This window comes from Epinephelus lanceolatus, chromosome 6 (genome assembly GCF_041903045.1).
Source record: "Epinephelus lanceolatus isolate andai-2023 chromosome 6, ASM4190304v1, whole genome shotgun sequence".
Lineage (NCBI taxonomy): Eukaryota > Metazoa > Chordata > Actinopteri > Perciformes > Serranidae > Epinephelus > Epinephelus lanceolatus.
The window spans coordinates 12,702,010-12,718,152 of record NC_135739.1 but is presented as its reverse complement, the minus strand read 5'-3'; the positions used below and the strand labels follow the sequence as shown (position 1 = coordinate 12,718,152).

The 16,143-nt window shown below is 39.4% G+C and overlaps 1 protein-coding gene across 1 annotated transcript; it reads left to right on the top strand.

Annotated features, from left to right (window-relative positions):
- Positions 1 to 888: 888 nt before the first annotated feature.
- LOC117253859 (mitochondrial coenzyme A transporter SLC25A42-like) lies at positions 889 to 12,898 on the top strand. Its single transcript, XM_033621644.2, has 8 exons — positions 889 to 1,193; positions 1,641 to 1,794; positions 4,667 to 4,778; positions 5,034 to 5,059; positions 7,947 to 8,113; positions 8,421 to 8,537; positions 9,927 to 10,078; positions 11,543 to 12,898. Exons 2-8 carry the CDS (start codon positions 1,708 to 1,710, stop codon positions 11,866 to 11,868), a joined length of 987 nt encoding a protein of 328 aa, XP_033477535.1. The 5' UTR covers positions 889 to 1,193; positions 1,641 to 1,707; the 3' UTR covers positions 11,869 to 12,898.
- The last annotated feature ends 3,245 nt before the right edge of the window (positions 12,899 to 16,143 follow it).

The window sequence follows — 16,143 nt, the reverse complement described above, 5'->3', positions numbered from 1 at the left end:
AGTTATTTATGTTCCTTTAGTCTGTAAGGGTCCTCAGATGAAAAGAATCAAAAGGGTTTTTTCATCAAAATTAAAGTTGTCAGTATTGTTTTAACAGGTTAAAGTGGTGTTGTGTTTGTGTAACTACATTGATCCAAAGAAATAATGATCACGCATCATACAGATGTCCTTTTAAGTTTTATTTCCATCCTTCAGTCCTCTGCAGACACTGTGACAACATGTGCACCTCTTGGACCATGCAGAATAATTTTCTTTAACTGAACAATATCTTTAAATGTGGTATATATGAAATCATTTTTAAATCAAAGCTACCTTTTTAACTACCTATTTCTTACATTTCAATCAGTTTTTAACAACAGTGAGTTTAAATATTAAATAAATTGTGACAGAAAATATGAAAAGCATTTTAATTAAATTTCAATAAAAAATGTCTCTCAGACAGTTACAGTTGGTATGGCCGAGTACCATAACTCACTCTCTCCGATGTGCTGTCTGTCGGAGCTAGATCAAATGAATTATTTGTAATTTACGTGTTATCTGAAGCCTTATTTTTCAAAAAGTAATATTTATACTGTATTAAATTAACAATTTGATTGTATTTCCTGATCTTTGCCGGGCAACGGTTTTGTGTGAAAGGAATTAAAGCCCTGTCCTAAATATAGGCCTGTTGATTTCAGTGATTTAAACAAATAGTAGCCCAGGCTATTAATTAAAGTTTTAGGGTAGTCATTACAACAACACTGAATACAGTTTGTTAGATACGAGCAAAACTGGCAACCCAATGTTGTACATAAACTCGCGAGATTTCACCCGAATAACGGGATTCGCTCATGGGTACTGTAGTCCAAAATACTGGTATACGTGCTGCCCCAGTTTCTATAAGACCTTGAAAAGCCCAAATAATCTTGTGCGCAGAACCAAGCAGCGACTGAATTCCCTCGCAGCCGTCGCCTATAAATAGACCTCAGTGTGCTGCAGCCTGACACCTGTCCCTCACCATCAGCTCCAGGGACGTCAACAACACGACAAGAGAGACGTGCAGACACCTCGCAGCGAGCTGCAAGTTAAAACTGAGAGAGACCAGCCTCCAGCGAGCAAACAAGAAATGTGTGCAAGAATCTGCAGGGCAGCAGACTGGTAACCGACATCACACAGCGCAGATTTGTAAACACGGAGTGCTTTTCAATACAAAGGTAAGTAAACGCATCATTTAATCATCCCTGAGCTTCTAGATGTGACTGCAGTGACGATGCATGGGCCTGGTTATTCTTTAATAATTTGGATTCGCAGTTTTCTTGAGGTGTGGCCTTTAATGTGGCGTTATTATCTGCACACATTAGTTTGAGGGGATCGCACATGGGCCACATTACTGAGTGATAAAGACAAAGTGTTTATGTTTATGTGCTGGAAAGTGACTGTTTGAACAGTGGAGCTTTTGTAATGCAACACCCCTGTTTACAAGCCAGGCTGTGTGTGTGTGTGTGTGTGTGTGTGTGTATGTGTGTGTGTGTGTGTGTGTGTATGCGTGTTATCACGTCCTCACTGAGGTAGTGCGACACAACAGGCTGTTGTTGTGGTAAAGGAAGTGTGTGTTGTTATTTCTCCTGGATGTTCTCGTCATTATTTATTCTCCTCTCCAGTGTGTTTCCCTGAATGAGTGACTGACTGAGCGTCTGGCAGCCTTGGTAATCCGTGAAGGGCACACACATGGCCCACCGTGTGAACAGCCACCAGAGCCCTCTGCCAGTGGCCCAGGACACTGTGCTGGCTCTGCCACAGCCCAGCCAGGAACAGGTGAGTTTCTCTTATGACTCATTCACATATTTTGCTTGAGCACAAATGATATTTAGGCTATCTTGGCCTTGTTTTAAAAAGCTTCAGTTGAGAATTGTGTCGAAATCAGGTCATGCACCACTGAGTAATATAAACCTGCTTCTCAGCTCTGTGCCAGTTACACTCCCAGGCAGCCTGCAGTCTGACATTGAATTTAAAAATAACTAAAATCCCTTTAAAAAGTCACTGTTTGTGATGTTGTTCCTATTGTGGTGTGACTTCTTTATGATCAGCTCCTAAAACAAAGCACACTGTGTGACTCTCTGGCTCCTCATGGTGTAATCGAGCCGGTGTTGTGTGCCTTCCTGGTACTACACATACTTTCTAGGGACATGCCCGTACCAGTACATTGCTTGAATTAGCAGGGAGGTTCGTGCTAATCTAAAGCTGGCCTTAGTTTACAAAGCAACACTGCACAGTAGGTAGTGCTGAATGAGGAGAGTCATGGCAGATGTTTACTGTAGTAGCACAGGGTTAGTTTGTCAGTATACAAGGTGATATTTACTTACTCTTTATTTTTAATTAAACTCAATATCAGATTCTTTTTTAGATATAATCAGTGCACATTTTCATTGAGGACACACAGCACAGTTGGCAGCAGTTGACCCCAGCCAGTATGTGTAGGCAGTTAGGTAAGTTAATGATTATATGGTAAGATGTAATAGTTAAAATCTAATTTCAGTTTACAAGCAAGCATCTTAAAAGACTTTGAACACATCAACAAGAAATGATTTTAACAGGATTTCTAAGTCACAAAAATGTAATAATCATTAAATGTGTGATTCAGTGTTAAAACTTGAGGCAAAATTGATGCACCATAAAGGGACATACAGTTTTTAAAAGCACTACAAGCAGTAGTGACATATTTCTATATAGAACAACATTGCAACATGAGCAGGAAATATTGTTAGCAGCAGCAGAAAGAGGTCAGTGCTTACATGTGTATGTAGTTTGGTTTAGTTTATTTGCGCATACATGTGTGGAATACAGGGAAAATAAATTAAAAGTAAAAACATTGTGCAGGAGAGGTTAGAAGCCTCCCCTATTAAAAAACAACAATCGTGCATTAAAAGAAAAACATAAAAACAAAGATTGCATAACTGAACAAGAGATTCAGAGTAAGAAATAATACAAAATTGTTAAAGATGTACAATTTACAACAACAAAATCCCACAAATAAATCACAAATTAATCAATGAAGAGTCATTTTTCAGATGTTTTTTTGGATAGTGATAATGTAGATGATGATTGTCGAGAAGGAAGAAGGTTGTTCCAAAGAGCAGTCCTCTGTATTTTAGTGAATATTGATTAAGAGAAGTCAGACAGTTTGAAAGAAATTTTTCTTTAGGATGTTTTGTGGAATATGAGTGAATGTCTGAGGAAGACTTAAATAAGTTCTGGCAAGTCTGTTACAGGAATACACATGTCTGATCTATGTTAACATAAAAAAAAAAATGCTAGAAGTTTCTTTCGCTAACTAGCCCAGTTTAAATGACACAAAACATGGTCAGTCTAAATCCTACCAGCCTCCTCCCTTTTTTAAAATTTATTTTATTTTATTTAAATTTAAATTTAAATTATTTTATTTTATTTTTTAAAATTCAGTTTAATTTAATTAAATTATTTTTTTTTTAAATTTTATTTATTTGTTATTTATTTTCATTTTTTATTGTTTTAAACAGAACAATAAATAGAACTATACATTTTATCTACAAATATTATATTTTGCAAACTTTTTTTTTTGACTTGTTGAATGTTTTATATATTTTTGTATCAGAAATTCTGTGTTTACTTTTATACCACTGCCACTGTTTGATTAACTTTGAAAACCCCAAGAAAATTTGACTTTCTCAAGAGAGGCAAAGCTAGTCAAGTTTCTTTTGTATTAGAAAATTTATTGAGATAAATGGGACATGTGGCAGCCCACGCAGTATTACAGTAAATAATAGGGTATTTTACGCTATAAAATACAGGAATGATCAACCAATGAATTAACTCTACTTAAGATACCAATTGACGTCATATTCTTTTTACAGACAAGGGCAATATGGTATTTCCAAGTTAGTTTTTCATCTACTGTGACCCCTAGAAATTTAATGTGAGGAATCTGAGTTATTTCAATGCTGTCTATGAAAATTCCGGCTTTATCTTTGTTATATTTTTTAGCTTTGTTTCAAAATATCGTTAAGATTATAGCTCTTCATTTGCTTCTCAAATGAGTGTGCTAAAATTTTCATGAAGATACCAGACGTGTCATCAGTCAATAAAAAAGGCAGCACATTGTTGCAGACCCTAGGTTGGTCACTTCTGTAAATCATGTACGTAAATGAATGAAATCTGAAACTATGACTTCCCTGTTCTGGTTTAAGTTGTGAAATATGTTTGTTGTTCATGTCAAGTGCTCTTATCAGTTCGTTGGGTTGTTTATTGGGTCCAACTGTCCCATCCTGCTGAATGAATGTTCACACACACACATACATACATACACACACGGCTCTGCTCTAGTCGAGCGTTATCTCTTGTGATTCTGTCACAACAGTTGACTCACTCTGACTCTAATCCACGTGCACGTTTTGGCTGTTCTGTGCTGTGAGGTAGACACGGGAGTGTTTGTGCTGATAAGCAGATGACATCGCTGTTACATATTTGTGGAGATCAAACAGCCATATAAGGAGAGATCATTGATTAAACCTACTTTCTTTGTCCACAGTAAAAAAAACAGTATCCAGGGCAGTGAAGTTATGTTAAGGATCACTGTTCAGCTTGTGTATCAGTGTAATGTGACAACATGTCTACAGCAGTGCAATGTAAACGTGTCTGTGTGTCCAAACAGGACCTGAGGCCCCGATGCACGGCGCTGGACTCCCTGCTATGTGGGGCGTTTGCTGGAGCTGTAGCCAAAACAGTCATCGCACCTCTGGATCGGACCAAGATCATTTTCCAAGGCAAGAACAACACTCCACACATAGACTTCATTTTTCTAAATATAGAATCTATGAAACAGGCTGCTGTGTGACTCTGCTGTTCTGAGTGTTTCACTCCACAGATAATGCAACTACTGTTTTTCTGTTTGCACCAGAGTTTTCACTGACTGATGTAACTGCTCTTAACTAATTGATAATCCTCTTAGTAGATGTTTAGCCTGAACACCGGAGAGTTGTTTAACCCTGTGGTTCACTGTGTTTCTTGTTGTTCCACAGTGTCTTCAAAAAGATTCTCAGCTAAGGTGAGTTCAGGTTTCTGTCTTCACAGCAAATCAATCATTGATATATTCTAGATACAGGTATATAATATGTGGCTACACTGGCAGCAAGGCAGTAATTATGTACTACTGGTGAGGACGCATCTCCCCAACAGAGAGTGGTGCAGGAATAAGTCCTAAAACTAGCAAATGAGTTAACATTTTAGCACTCCAGGTTCCCTCGTCTTCAAGTCAATGGCTTATTTGAATGGGTTTTTGGATAGATGCCTAAATTAAGGTCTGTGGAACAAGATTAAGAGACTTTCACGTTGTGTTCCATTACGTATATTAAGACAGTAGATACACAACATGTGAATTTTGAAGCTTTTATGTGTCTTAAAAATATGGTTGCTAACAAGTGGCTAAATGGGACCACAGAACTTCATCACACTGAACACAACTTAACAGCCTTCTTGTGGAAGGGATGTTAAATCGGGTCCATGTCATTGGTTCGACAGCCCATTGGTTCGACATCCCATTAGTCCGACTGTCCGCGGTGCTGAACGGCTCACGGCGGGCGTATGGTGCGCCGCGACCGGCTTGAGGCGGAGCAGGCTCACGGCTTATATGTTTGCCACTTTCTTTTTCATTTTAACCCACACCATGATCTTTTCCTGACCCTAACCAAGTGGTTTTTGTGCCTAAACCTAACCAGACCTTAACCACAGGGCGTCATGATGATTTCGGAACGGACTGCGGAACAATGAGTTTAATATGGTCGGAACAATGGGATGTCGAACCAATGGGCTGTCGAACCAATGGGCAGTTCCCGTTAAATCATGCTAATGTGGTGTAGTTAGCTAACGTTAGCTTTTTACTTCTGGTGATTGCATATAGGCTTCGAAAATAAAAGTGGTGTTCAATTGTGAAGATTCTCTTGTTGAAAAAACACCTAAGTATTATGAATGTGTGCCACAGAGCTTTTTTTGTGCAATATTTCAAAATCAAATGGGGAAATTCAATTGGATTTCTGATGAGGGAACCAGGGCGAAGCTTACTTCCGTCTTGGCTTGAAAAAACATCATCCCTCGGGCACTCTTTTCAAATATGCTCAAAACGTCCCCCCCAATAGAGTGCCCCAGGGATGGCGTTTTTCTCTATGATAGCGCAGAAGTTGGCATCGCCCTGGTTCCCTTGTCAAAAAGTCTATGGGATTTTGCAAACAAACGTTTATGAAACTTACTCATTTTGTTCAGCAAGATAATCTTCACAAATGAACACCAATTTCATGATTATTGAAACCTAAATGCAATCGGCGGAAGTCAAAAGCTAATGTCAAGCTATTAATGAACTACACTACAGTCACAAGACCTAACGTCACCACCATAAAGAGGCTGTAAAGTCGTGTTCGTCATGACTCGATGCGATGACATTCTGTAGTCTCATTTAGCCACTTGTTAGCAACCACCTTTTTAAGACACTAGAAGCTACAGAGTTCATGAGTGGGGAATTTACTGACATATTTATTGGCTCTTAATCTTGTGTTAACCATAGACCGTATTTCAGGCATTTTACCAAAAAAACATTCAAAAAACCCACTGACGTCAAGACGAGGGAACCATGAGTGCTAAAATGCTAACTCATTTCTGGGTTTAGGACTCATTTCCGGGAGACTCTATATATTGATAAAAAATATAAATGGGCAATGCTACAAGAGGCATAAAACTTAACAAATTGCCAATATTATTACTATTAGTTTTAGTATTATGGTGTACTGCAGTTCTGCATGTGGTTTGCCCAAGTGGCGTCTCAGTACCTCAGCAGAGGCCGTTACTCAACTGGTACAGTCAGAGTCAAACACTGTACTGTCTCTATTTCATAACTTTACAGTGTATTAAAAAGTGGAACACTACAATGTAATATGAGTGTTACACAAGCTGCCACTGTCGACTGTGTGAAAATAATTATTTAATGAATGGTTATCTTCCCGCAATGTTATGCTAAATTCATGTCAAAATGTTAGCTAGCTAGCTAGCATACATCCAGTACATTAGCCATGATACATTCTGAGCGTATTCCACTCGCCAGCTTTGTCTAAATTTAGGAAAGTTCCCTTCATTTGTTGGTAAGAAACTTATTATTGTCACATATACCAATACTAACACTTAACTTCAGTCAGGACATGTAGAAAATATAGCATAGCCAAGTTAGGCTACCTGCGGTTAATTAGACACACATTCAGCCAACAACCAAAATGGTGCCCATGGGAGTATTCAGCTGATGTTAATGTCTTTATTACTTTATATTTGTCAGATAGCCAGTGTAAAGTAATTACGTGCCTTACCCTTATTGATCCCGCAGTTGAAATTGTCTAGGAGCAGGAGCACGGATGCAAAATACATCCATGAGCAGGAGTCACCATGGATGCAGGGGTCACTTGCAGGTGCCAGGTGGGAGCTTCTCGCGAGATTTTGAAGTATCTCGTCTCCTTGTTCAGGAAAAAAAATTACCACTAAAAACAGAAAAAAATTACCTCAAAAAACAGAAAAGAAAAAAACCCTGAAAAACAGAAAAAAATACCACGAAAAACAGAAAAATAAATAAATTGCTCCGAAAAACAGAAAAACAGGGTTTTTTTTATTTGTCATGTGAATGCAATACGCTTCCGTACTTCTGTCACTTTCAGTCATAACTGTAATGTTTTAAAGATATATGTCAAACATGGTGGTCCGACCTTTCTGACGTTTCTGCTGTGCTTATTTTATGGACTGTGTTGTTTTGCTCAGGCACTAGCATACACACTCAGTCTTAAAAGCCACACGTGACTGTGCACCTTGACCACATTAAGATTATCACGTTAGATTATTACATGTGAAGAACATGGTTATCTGTCTCTGTTCCTAACCCAACATACATCCGCTCCCCCCTGCAGGAGGCCTTCAGACTCATCTACTGCACTTACATGAAGGATGGGGTGCTCAGTCTGTGGAGGGGCAACTCTGCCACCATGATGAGGGTCATGCCCTACGCTGCCATCCAGTTCTGCTCACATGACCAGTACAAACATCTACTGGGGAGCTACTACGGCTACCAGGGCAAGTGAGTAGAGCGGTTGTCTTTCAGCAGTAATGATTGCTATTAATCTGGGCATATAAAAACATAATTGCAAGGACAAGTATGAGTAATTTATGAGGCTCAGTGTGGCCATTACACCCTCACAGAGCCACTTACCTTGATGTTATGGTGACGTCAGCATGTGGATCAAAGCACCACTGTGCCAAAGTTCAGCCTCACACAGACTTTAGCACGGCTGTTGACTTTTTGCCTTCTTTATTGTATCGGCAAGAACATTTTTTTTTTAATGGTTGTTGTTTACTACAGATGATTATTGTGTTGTTTGTTTCAGAGCTCTGCCTCCTTTCCCACGCTTCCTGGCTGGCTCTCTGGCCGGCACCACTGCTGCTATGCTTACCTACCCTCTGGACATGGTGCGAGCCAGGATGGCAGTCACAGCCAGAGAAATGTAAGCACTCAGCCGCTGTTTGTGTGCCATAACACCTAGCACTGTGTACCTGTGCACAGAGGGCTCCCTCTGTCTGTACAGATTATCCCTTGTGCATATTAATCCCATTGTGGTGTTGCCACCACACAGGGTTCCTACGCAGAAAAGAAAAGCACAGAGTTTGATTTAAGTGCTTTCTTGGTCTGGATAAGCATGTAAAAAAGTACGGAAAAATATTTGTGTTTCCACACTATTGCCCGTATTGTGTTTCCTAAAATAGAAGATTAAGAATTTCTAAAAATAGCATAGGGTTTTTGTAGCGTTTGCAGCAGACAGCTCAGCTAAAATGTTTTCTTTAAAGATTATTTTTAGGGCTTTTTGCCTTTTATAGAACAGCTGGAGAGTGACAGGAAACAGGGGAGCAAGAATGGGGGAGACACACAGCAAAGGGCTGCAGGTTGGAATCAAACCCTGGCTGTTGCTAAGGTCTCAGCCTATATGGGATGCACACTCCACTCGGTGAGCTAGAGGGCACCCCAGCCTAAATGTTTATCACTGTTTGAGAGTGTGCGGGCCAGAGCAGGCTTTATGTCATCAAAAGCAAGGAAAGAATTACGGCATGTGACGGAGCGCACACTCTTACGCAGAGCTACGTCGACACCTGAACGTCACAGCCTGCAAAACAGCTCTGCCACAAGTGCCTGCTAAATGTAGGCTATCAAATTAGTTTGAAAGAAAAATCATTTATTTATGATGCAATGGATAAATGCAATTCAAATATTAAAGCTATAGTGCGTAACTTCTTCAGGTCCGTAAATGTCCGTTTCACCCAAGCCACTAGTAGAGGAGATGACACAATGCTGATTAAGCCGATCGGCTCCTCTAACATCTTGAGGTATTTTTCAATATATATCATTTTTAGTATGCGTGTCGACCGGCGACATTCCCGTACTGGCGCACAGGAAATGCTTCCTCACAACAAGAAGGGAGGGGGAGGAAGAGCGGAGAGTGTCATAGCAAGAGGTAGAGCGCAGGTAGAAAGAGAAAGCAACATGGCGGAGAAGCGGCCGAGACACGGTTCAGAAGTGGATCCTACCACAAAGGCAAGTGTTACTCTGTGTACACAGTGTGTGGCGAGTGTTGCTCTGTGTACATGGAAGTGCCACCGGCTTATTAGTTGTAATAACGCATTATCCGCTAGGAGGCGACAGAAGTTACGCACTATAGCTTTAAGCTTGTCTGAACACTTATGAGTTGCGCAGTTATGTAGTTATCAGAAATGTGCTCTTTTCTGTGTCAGGTTACCTATTTAATCTATCAAAATCATTTTTAAACCATCATTCTTATTTAGACAGAGGCGTCATAAGAACATGTCAATAATTTCTTGCCTGATGCTTTGTCTCGGAACAGGTACAGCAACATCATGCACGTCTTTGTGCGGATCTCCCAAGAGGAAGGTGTGAGGACCCTTTACAGAGGCTTCACTCCGACTATCATGGGCATCATTCCGTACGCAGGGATCACATTCTTCACTTACGAAACTCTCAAGAAGCTTCACGCAGGTACGGATCACTTTTCTCTTCCTTTTAAGGTCTTTACTCAGTTCAGTTAAGTGTAGGACTCACCCAAATGCTTCGCAGCTTGAGTTGTTGCCATGGTAATCGACATCTTAATCAGTATTCAAAGGCTTTGTCTTCTGTTTTATTTTTTCACCAATAAACTGGTGGAGGAAATTGGTAGGAGGTGGTTAGTGTCAGACATGAATAAGTCCTCAGTGCATTGACCCACCCTGTAAGCAGTTAAATAAGCTGACCGTTAAGAAAAAGGATCGGCTGAGACAAAATGCTGCCTGACCCACGGTGTTCTGAGATACAGATAAATTACAGAAACATTGCATACAATAGTCCACATTCCACCTTTGCTTCCCTTTTTCTGTCACTCTCTCTCTCTCACACACACAGCTGCGCTAAGTCTTACTAAAACTGGGTCAGATTCAGGTGGTCCCTTTGCATCCTATTGAAGCTTTGAATTAGGGCTGGACAATATGGGCAAAAATTCATATCTCTATTTACAGGCTGACTGGAGATACATGATATATATCTCTGTATTTTCTACAAAAATTAGCTACATGTTTTCAGTTGCAAGTCAAAGTCACATTTGAGATGTCAGAAGCACTTTTATAAAATCAGACCATAATCAAAATAAAATACAATGACAGGAATTTTTTGCACTTGTTGGAAAATATACAGCTGCACAACATGTAAATGAAAAATGATATAAAGTAAATAGCAGTACTGTACCTTAACTTTTTGCACACAGCACTGGAGCTACAGAGGTTTAAAGGTTTGCAGCACAGGACACTAAACTATAACATGAGTATCAAGTAGGCCTAAATCTTTTAGAAACTAGTTTAGAACAGTTAAAAATTTGGGGATGTGGGGTTGTCTCAGTGTCACAAAATAGACTTCATCTACCACGAAGAACGGAGATGCGCTGTGATCCACCTCACACACAAACTAGCACACAAACACTCGCCTGATACAGTCAAGCAGCTCTGTCTCCCACACATGCAGCACAGCGCTGTACTGCATGTGTGCTACTGCAGTCATTTCATTCGCCTCACAGACTGATTTGGTGTATCACGTGTAACATATACACCAATGTGTTACTGTAGACCAATTAACAGACAGATTAAACAGAGGAGCACCTTTGTGTCTCTCTGAGTGTTGCCAGGATGGAGCTGTGCAGAGAGTGTGCGAGAGGAGAGATGCACACTGGTATACTTTATGAGCTCAACTTGACCCTTCATGGATATGAATGGTGTTGTCTAAATCTATATTTTGCTATATCGATATTTTGTACATAGTCTGTATATCGCTCGAGTAATAATCACTGAAGCTTCAAAGCCCCCAAAATGGTATCCAGGACAGCCCCTAGTAAAGTGACAATTCAAGTATTTAGCTAAATAAATAAATGTGTCATTCAGATGTTGAACTTTTTCTTTCTCTGTGTTTTTCTCGCTCCAGAAAAAACAAAGCGATCCCAGCCGTACCCCTACGAGCGCTTGGCTTTCGGTGCCTGCGCTGGCCTGATCGGACAATCTGCCTCGTACCCTCTGGACGTGGTGCGTCGGCGCATGCAGACAGCCGGCGTCACCGGCTCATCGTACCATACAACTCTGGGGACCATGCGGGACATCGTAACGCAGGAGGGAGTCATACGTGGACTTTACAAAGGCCTGAGCATGAACTGGGTCAAAGGGCCCATCGCCGTGGGGATCAGCCTCAGCACGTTTGACATCACGCAAAACCTCCTGATCAAACTGCATCAGATGGGCTACTTCGCTCATTGAGTCATTTGAGAGTGACGGAGCAACAGCGTAAAGCACAGACTGACATGAGGGAGGTGGCTAACTCTTTCACATGGCAATAATATCTGTCTGCACTCGGTCGGCGCAGGGCCGTCCTGCTGCACATATCTGTTCCCTTCACACAGAATGTCAGAGGAGGGGATGAGTGGACAGATCTGAAACACACTTTGCTAAATGCACAGTCAGGATTCACTGACACAGAGGGGAGACTTGTCTCGAGAAGTGTCTTTAAACATTTGTTCACACAGTCACGGTTAAGTTCTCAAATCATGTTGCCGTCAGGGCGGTTAGAGTGATTGTGATGATGATATGGAGCACTTTGTGCTGTGTAAATAAGATAACGCTCGCACTTTATCAGACCTACATGCTCTTTCAGATGGATCTTGTGTTAACACTTGTGTTTGCTTTTAATGAGTTTTATCGCTTTTAATTTGAGCAAATTTTTATTTTTGTTTTAACTACATTGTTTTGCTTTTTTTGTTTTTTGGATCATTTCAAGTACCCTGATCGTGCTGGGGAATGATTTGTAATGATTATGTTTTGTCTCAAATTTCAATCTAATGATTTTGCCACTGTAGGTTGAACTGAAATCAATGGAGCGAATGATTGTAGGAGGGTGATCATGTCAGCAGGACTGCACAGTTTCACTGTCCATCCAGCACAGATGAGGTGTCGTATAGTATTCAAATGCCGAACAAGTGGAGGCTAATCAAATATATGAGAAATAAATATATATATATCTAACAGATTTTCATATATGTGCATATTACTAAGATGTGATTTTGGTGGTGTGCCCACATAGCTAGACTCCATCGTCGCTTTGACTTGAGTGTGAGGCGCCTGAAAAATCTAAATCTGCCACAGCACTAAACTCAATAGTCAAAAGTTTCATGTGAATAAGGAGTAATTATACTTTCACTACTAATGTGCATTTCAGAGATACAGTATTCCCAAAGATGTACGTTTACACTTGCAAGTTGAACTGAATCTTCAATAAAGTGTCGATCCACAACTGTGAGCAATGAGTCCTTCTGTCCACTGGAGGGGGCCATGGGATAAGCAGAGCCAGACTGACCTGTGATTCAGTGCAGCAAAAATGCAGACTGGTGACGATTATTAATGTATATAATAATATAATGTATTTTATTGTTAGTTAATATTGAACAAAAGAAGTAAATAAATGTCAGACATTGTTTGAACTACTTAAGTCAGCCACCGATCACAGACTCATTTCCACACGCACACTGTACCTGAAATCATTTGCCCCAGCTGAAGACGTGTGGTGGGGAGAACTTTTATTGTGTGTTAATATTATTATAATCATCATTAATTAGTTGTGTTTACAGTGATGTAATCAAACTGACCCAGTTTAGAGAGGAGCCCTGTGGCACAGAGTGTAAGAGGAATTTTTTTGCCCCAAAAATGGGGTGTTGGGGTAGTAGTACCCCAAATACAGGTATAAGACATTAAAACACTCTGTCAAAATGTGTTTTCTTGGAAAGATTGACCCCTAAAACCTTAGGAAAAACATCACATATGTTGGTAAGTGTACATAGACCCTCCAGTATTAACTTCTTTTTTAAAAAAAAAAAAGTTCCACTAAATCCATTAAGGTATACTTTTAATATGTGATACAGGAGGTTATCAGGTCCAATAAAAACTATGAAACATTACTATTTCTCCCAGGTCGGGCTTTTTTTGAGCTAGACTGACTGGACCAAAGAGCGCTCTGAAACTAGGGATTTAAATAGGAATGGTATGGTTATAGTTTTGTGTTTTTATTTCATTTAATTAGGACGATGCAGTTTAACATGATTCCAATGCAGAGAGTTTATAGCTAATGCTAATTTTCAACTCTTGTCCTTGGTTGGGATTTTACATGTACAGTGTTATAAAAATATACAGCTTCAAACACCATAAAACCACATGGAGGGCACAATAAAATACAGGGGCGCAAATATAGACAGTGCAGACAGTGTGGTTGAACTGGGGCCCATGAGGTAGGAGAGCGGGCCCTCTAACAATGTGTTGGGTGGAGAATGGGCCCTTATGAGTGATTGCTGCCTTAAAATTAGCCTGTGTTCAAAGAAGAACTCTAATTAATTTTAAATTAGTGCCATTTGCTATATATGTCGTTGAAAAGGGAAAATCCATCACCATCTTTTTTTTTTCTTTTTTTGTAAAATAGTCAGTAGCATCTTTAACAAAATGATATGCTTATTCTATAACTATAAATCAAATATTAAAATTAAATCAATAATATTTGTTGTCACATACAGATATGCAATCATGATTGCTGGGTAATATGTATCTTGATGTTATCCGGTGTCAAGTCTGTGATCATGTGACGAGACGATATGTGCACAATAACTTTCCAACTGGTCCAACCACAGGGTCCAGATTTCTCCTGAGTCATTAGTTCGAGGTCCCACAGTTCAATACATTCAGCGTCATATTTGTGTTTGGCCGTGTTGTTAAGCTGGTTTGCTGTCTCTGTCAAGTAGCTGTCTGTTAGTCACTCTCTAAGTTACTCTACGGCAGAAAACAGCACTTCAAAATAAAAACTCTACTCTAAATCTACTATACATGAAGTGTGGTTTTTTTTGACAAACTTGACACAATTGTGAGTCACTTGTGGTCCATTCAGAATGGGCCCACGACCCACTTTTGGACCGTGACCCACCAGTTGGGAACCACTGCAATAGGGCCAGTCATAATGGCGTGCACTGGGGACAATCATAATTACCTTACACCACTGATATAATACATTTACTACAATACACTAAAATACACATGCTACGATACAACTACACTAATACTTAGAAATGTTGAGCACAGTGAGCTAAGAGTGGGAACAGCTCTGGTTTACTTGACCCTTGTTGTAAAGGATTTTATAACTGGAATCAATTTGACAATACAGACGGATTGACCAAATTTAGATTTATGATATAATTTACAATAGATTTTTACTCACCACACAAACATTGTAAATTTTTAATGGCACAATTATTTATTCTTTGTAATTTTCATACAAAAATGTGGCCTTAATTACACTATCATGATATCAATGACATGTTGTGTCTGTGTTTTGCACCCATTTCCCTCACAGGCCGTAAAATTTTAAAGATAAAAAGCAACAACTGGCCAGCTTACTCAGTGTAAAAGTCCATAGTGCAGGCAGGCAATCCAAAAATACATCCAAGGCACTCGTGACTGTAGTAAAAAATCCTTTATTAATACATGAATAAGAGAGCCTCCATCAGGGCGTTCCCTCCGACACACCCTGATGGAGGCTTTCTAGTCGGAACACGCTGGTTTGTGTAGTGAGTAAAAACCTAAACCATATCACAAATCTAAATTTGATCAATCAGCTTTTTCCATAAAGGGTTGTCAACTCTAACACATCACCAACTGAAGCATATATATAGTGTACCAGTTTGATTCCTCACAGCTGACCCACATGTGTGAGACCCTCCTCTACCTCTTCACTTTCAGTAGATGGCAGCATTGAGTGGCTTTTCCTCTCTCTGCATCCTGGACCATCATGGAGGTTCGTTAGGCTCTGATCACCTCGTGGCCTGAACTTGACCTGCCCTCTGCTGCTTACTGGGACGAGTCATACTGGTATATTCATTTTACTCTTGTGTGTTTTATTTCATTTAAACACTGTGTGCAAATTTTGTCTTAATGTAGCTTTTAGTGTGTTTAATATTTTCTGTAAATCTTTTTTTTTTTAAAAAAAACAGAACGAGTGAGTTCATAATATAAAACACTGCAAAGGCTAATTGCACAGTGAAACATTGCATATTAATAATATATATAATAAATTATGTATGGTGTTTTTATATGTGTGTTTTACACACAGATGTTTGATGTCAAAATTACGTTGATTGTGAAACTGAAAGAGAATTACAGTAATTGAATTAAAAAAACAGAACTCATTCCCCATTTATTAATAACAATAATTTTATTTTTGTGTTTTTTATGTGGGATTTATTACAAAGTAATCGACTTAAAAAAATCATCACAGTCAACAGAAATACTCGAAAATGTAAGGCAATTATACATAAGAAAAGGCATTATTTATACATTATTATTATTATACATTCAGGACGTACATTTTTCATTTTTCACACTTCCTGTCTAAAAAGATTTAACAAGACTGAGGTAAACACACAAAACTCAAATTTAATATCAACATTTTTAAATTGATTTTACTCTACACTTTACAATTTCAAAAGTTTGACCTATTTTTTA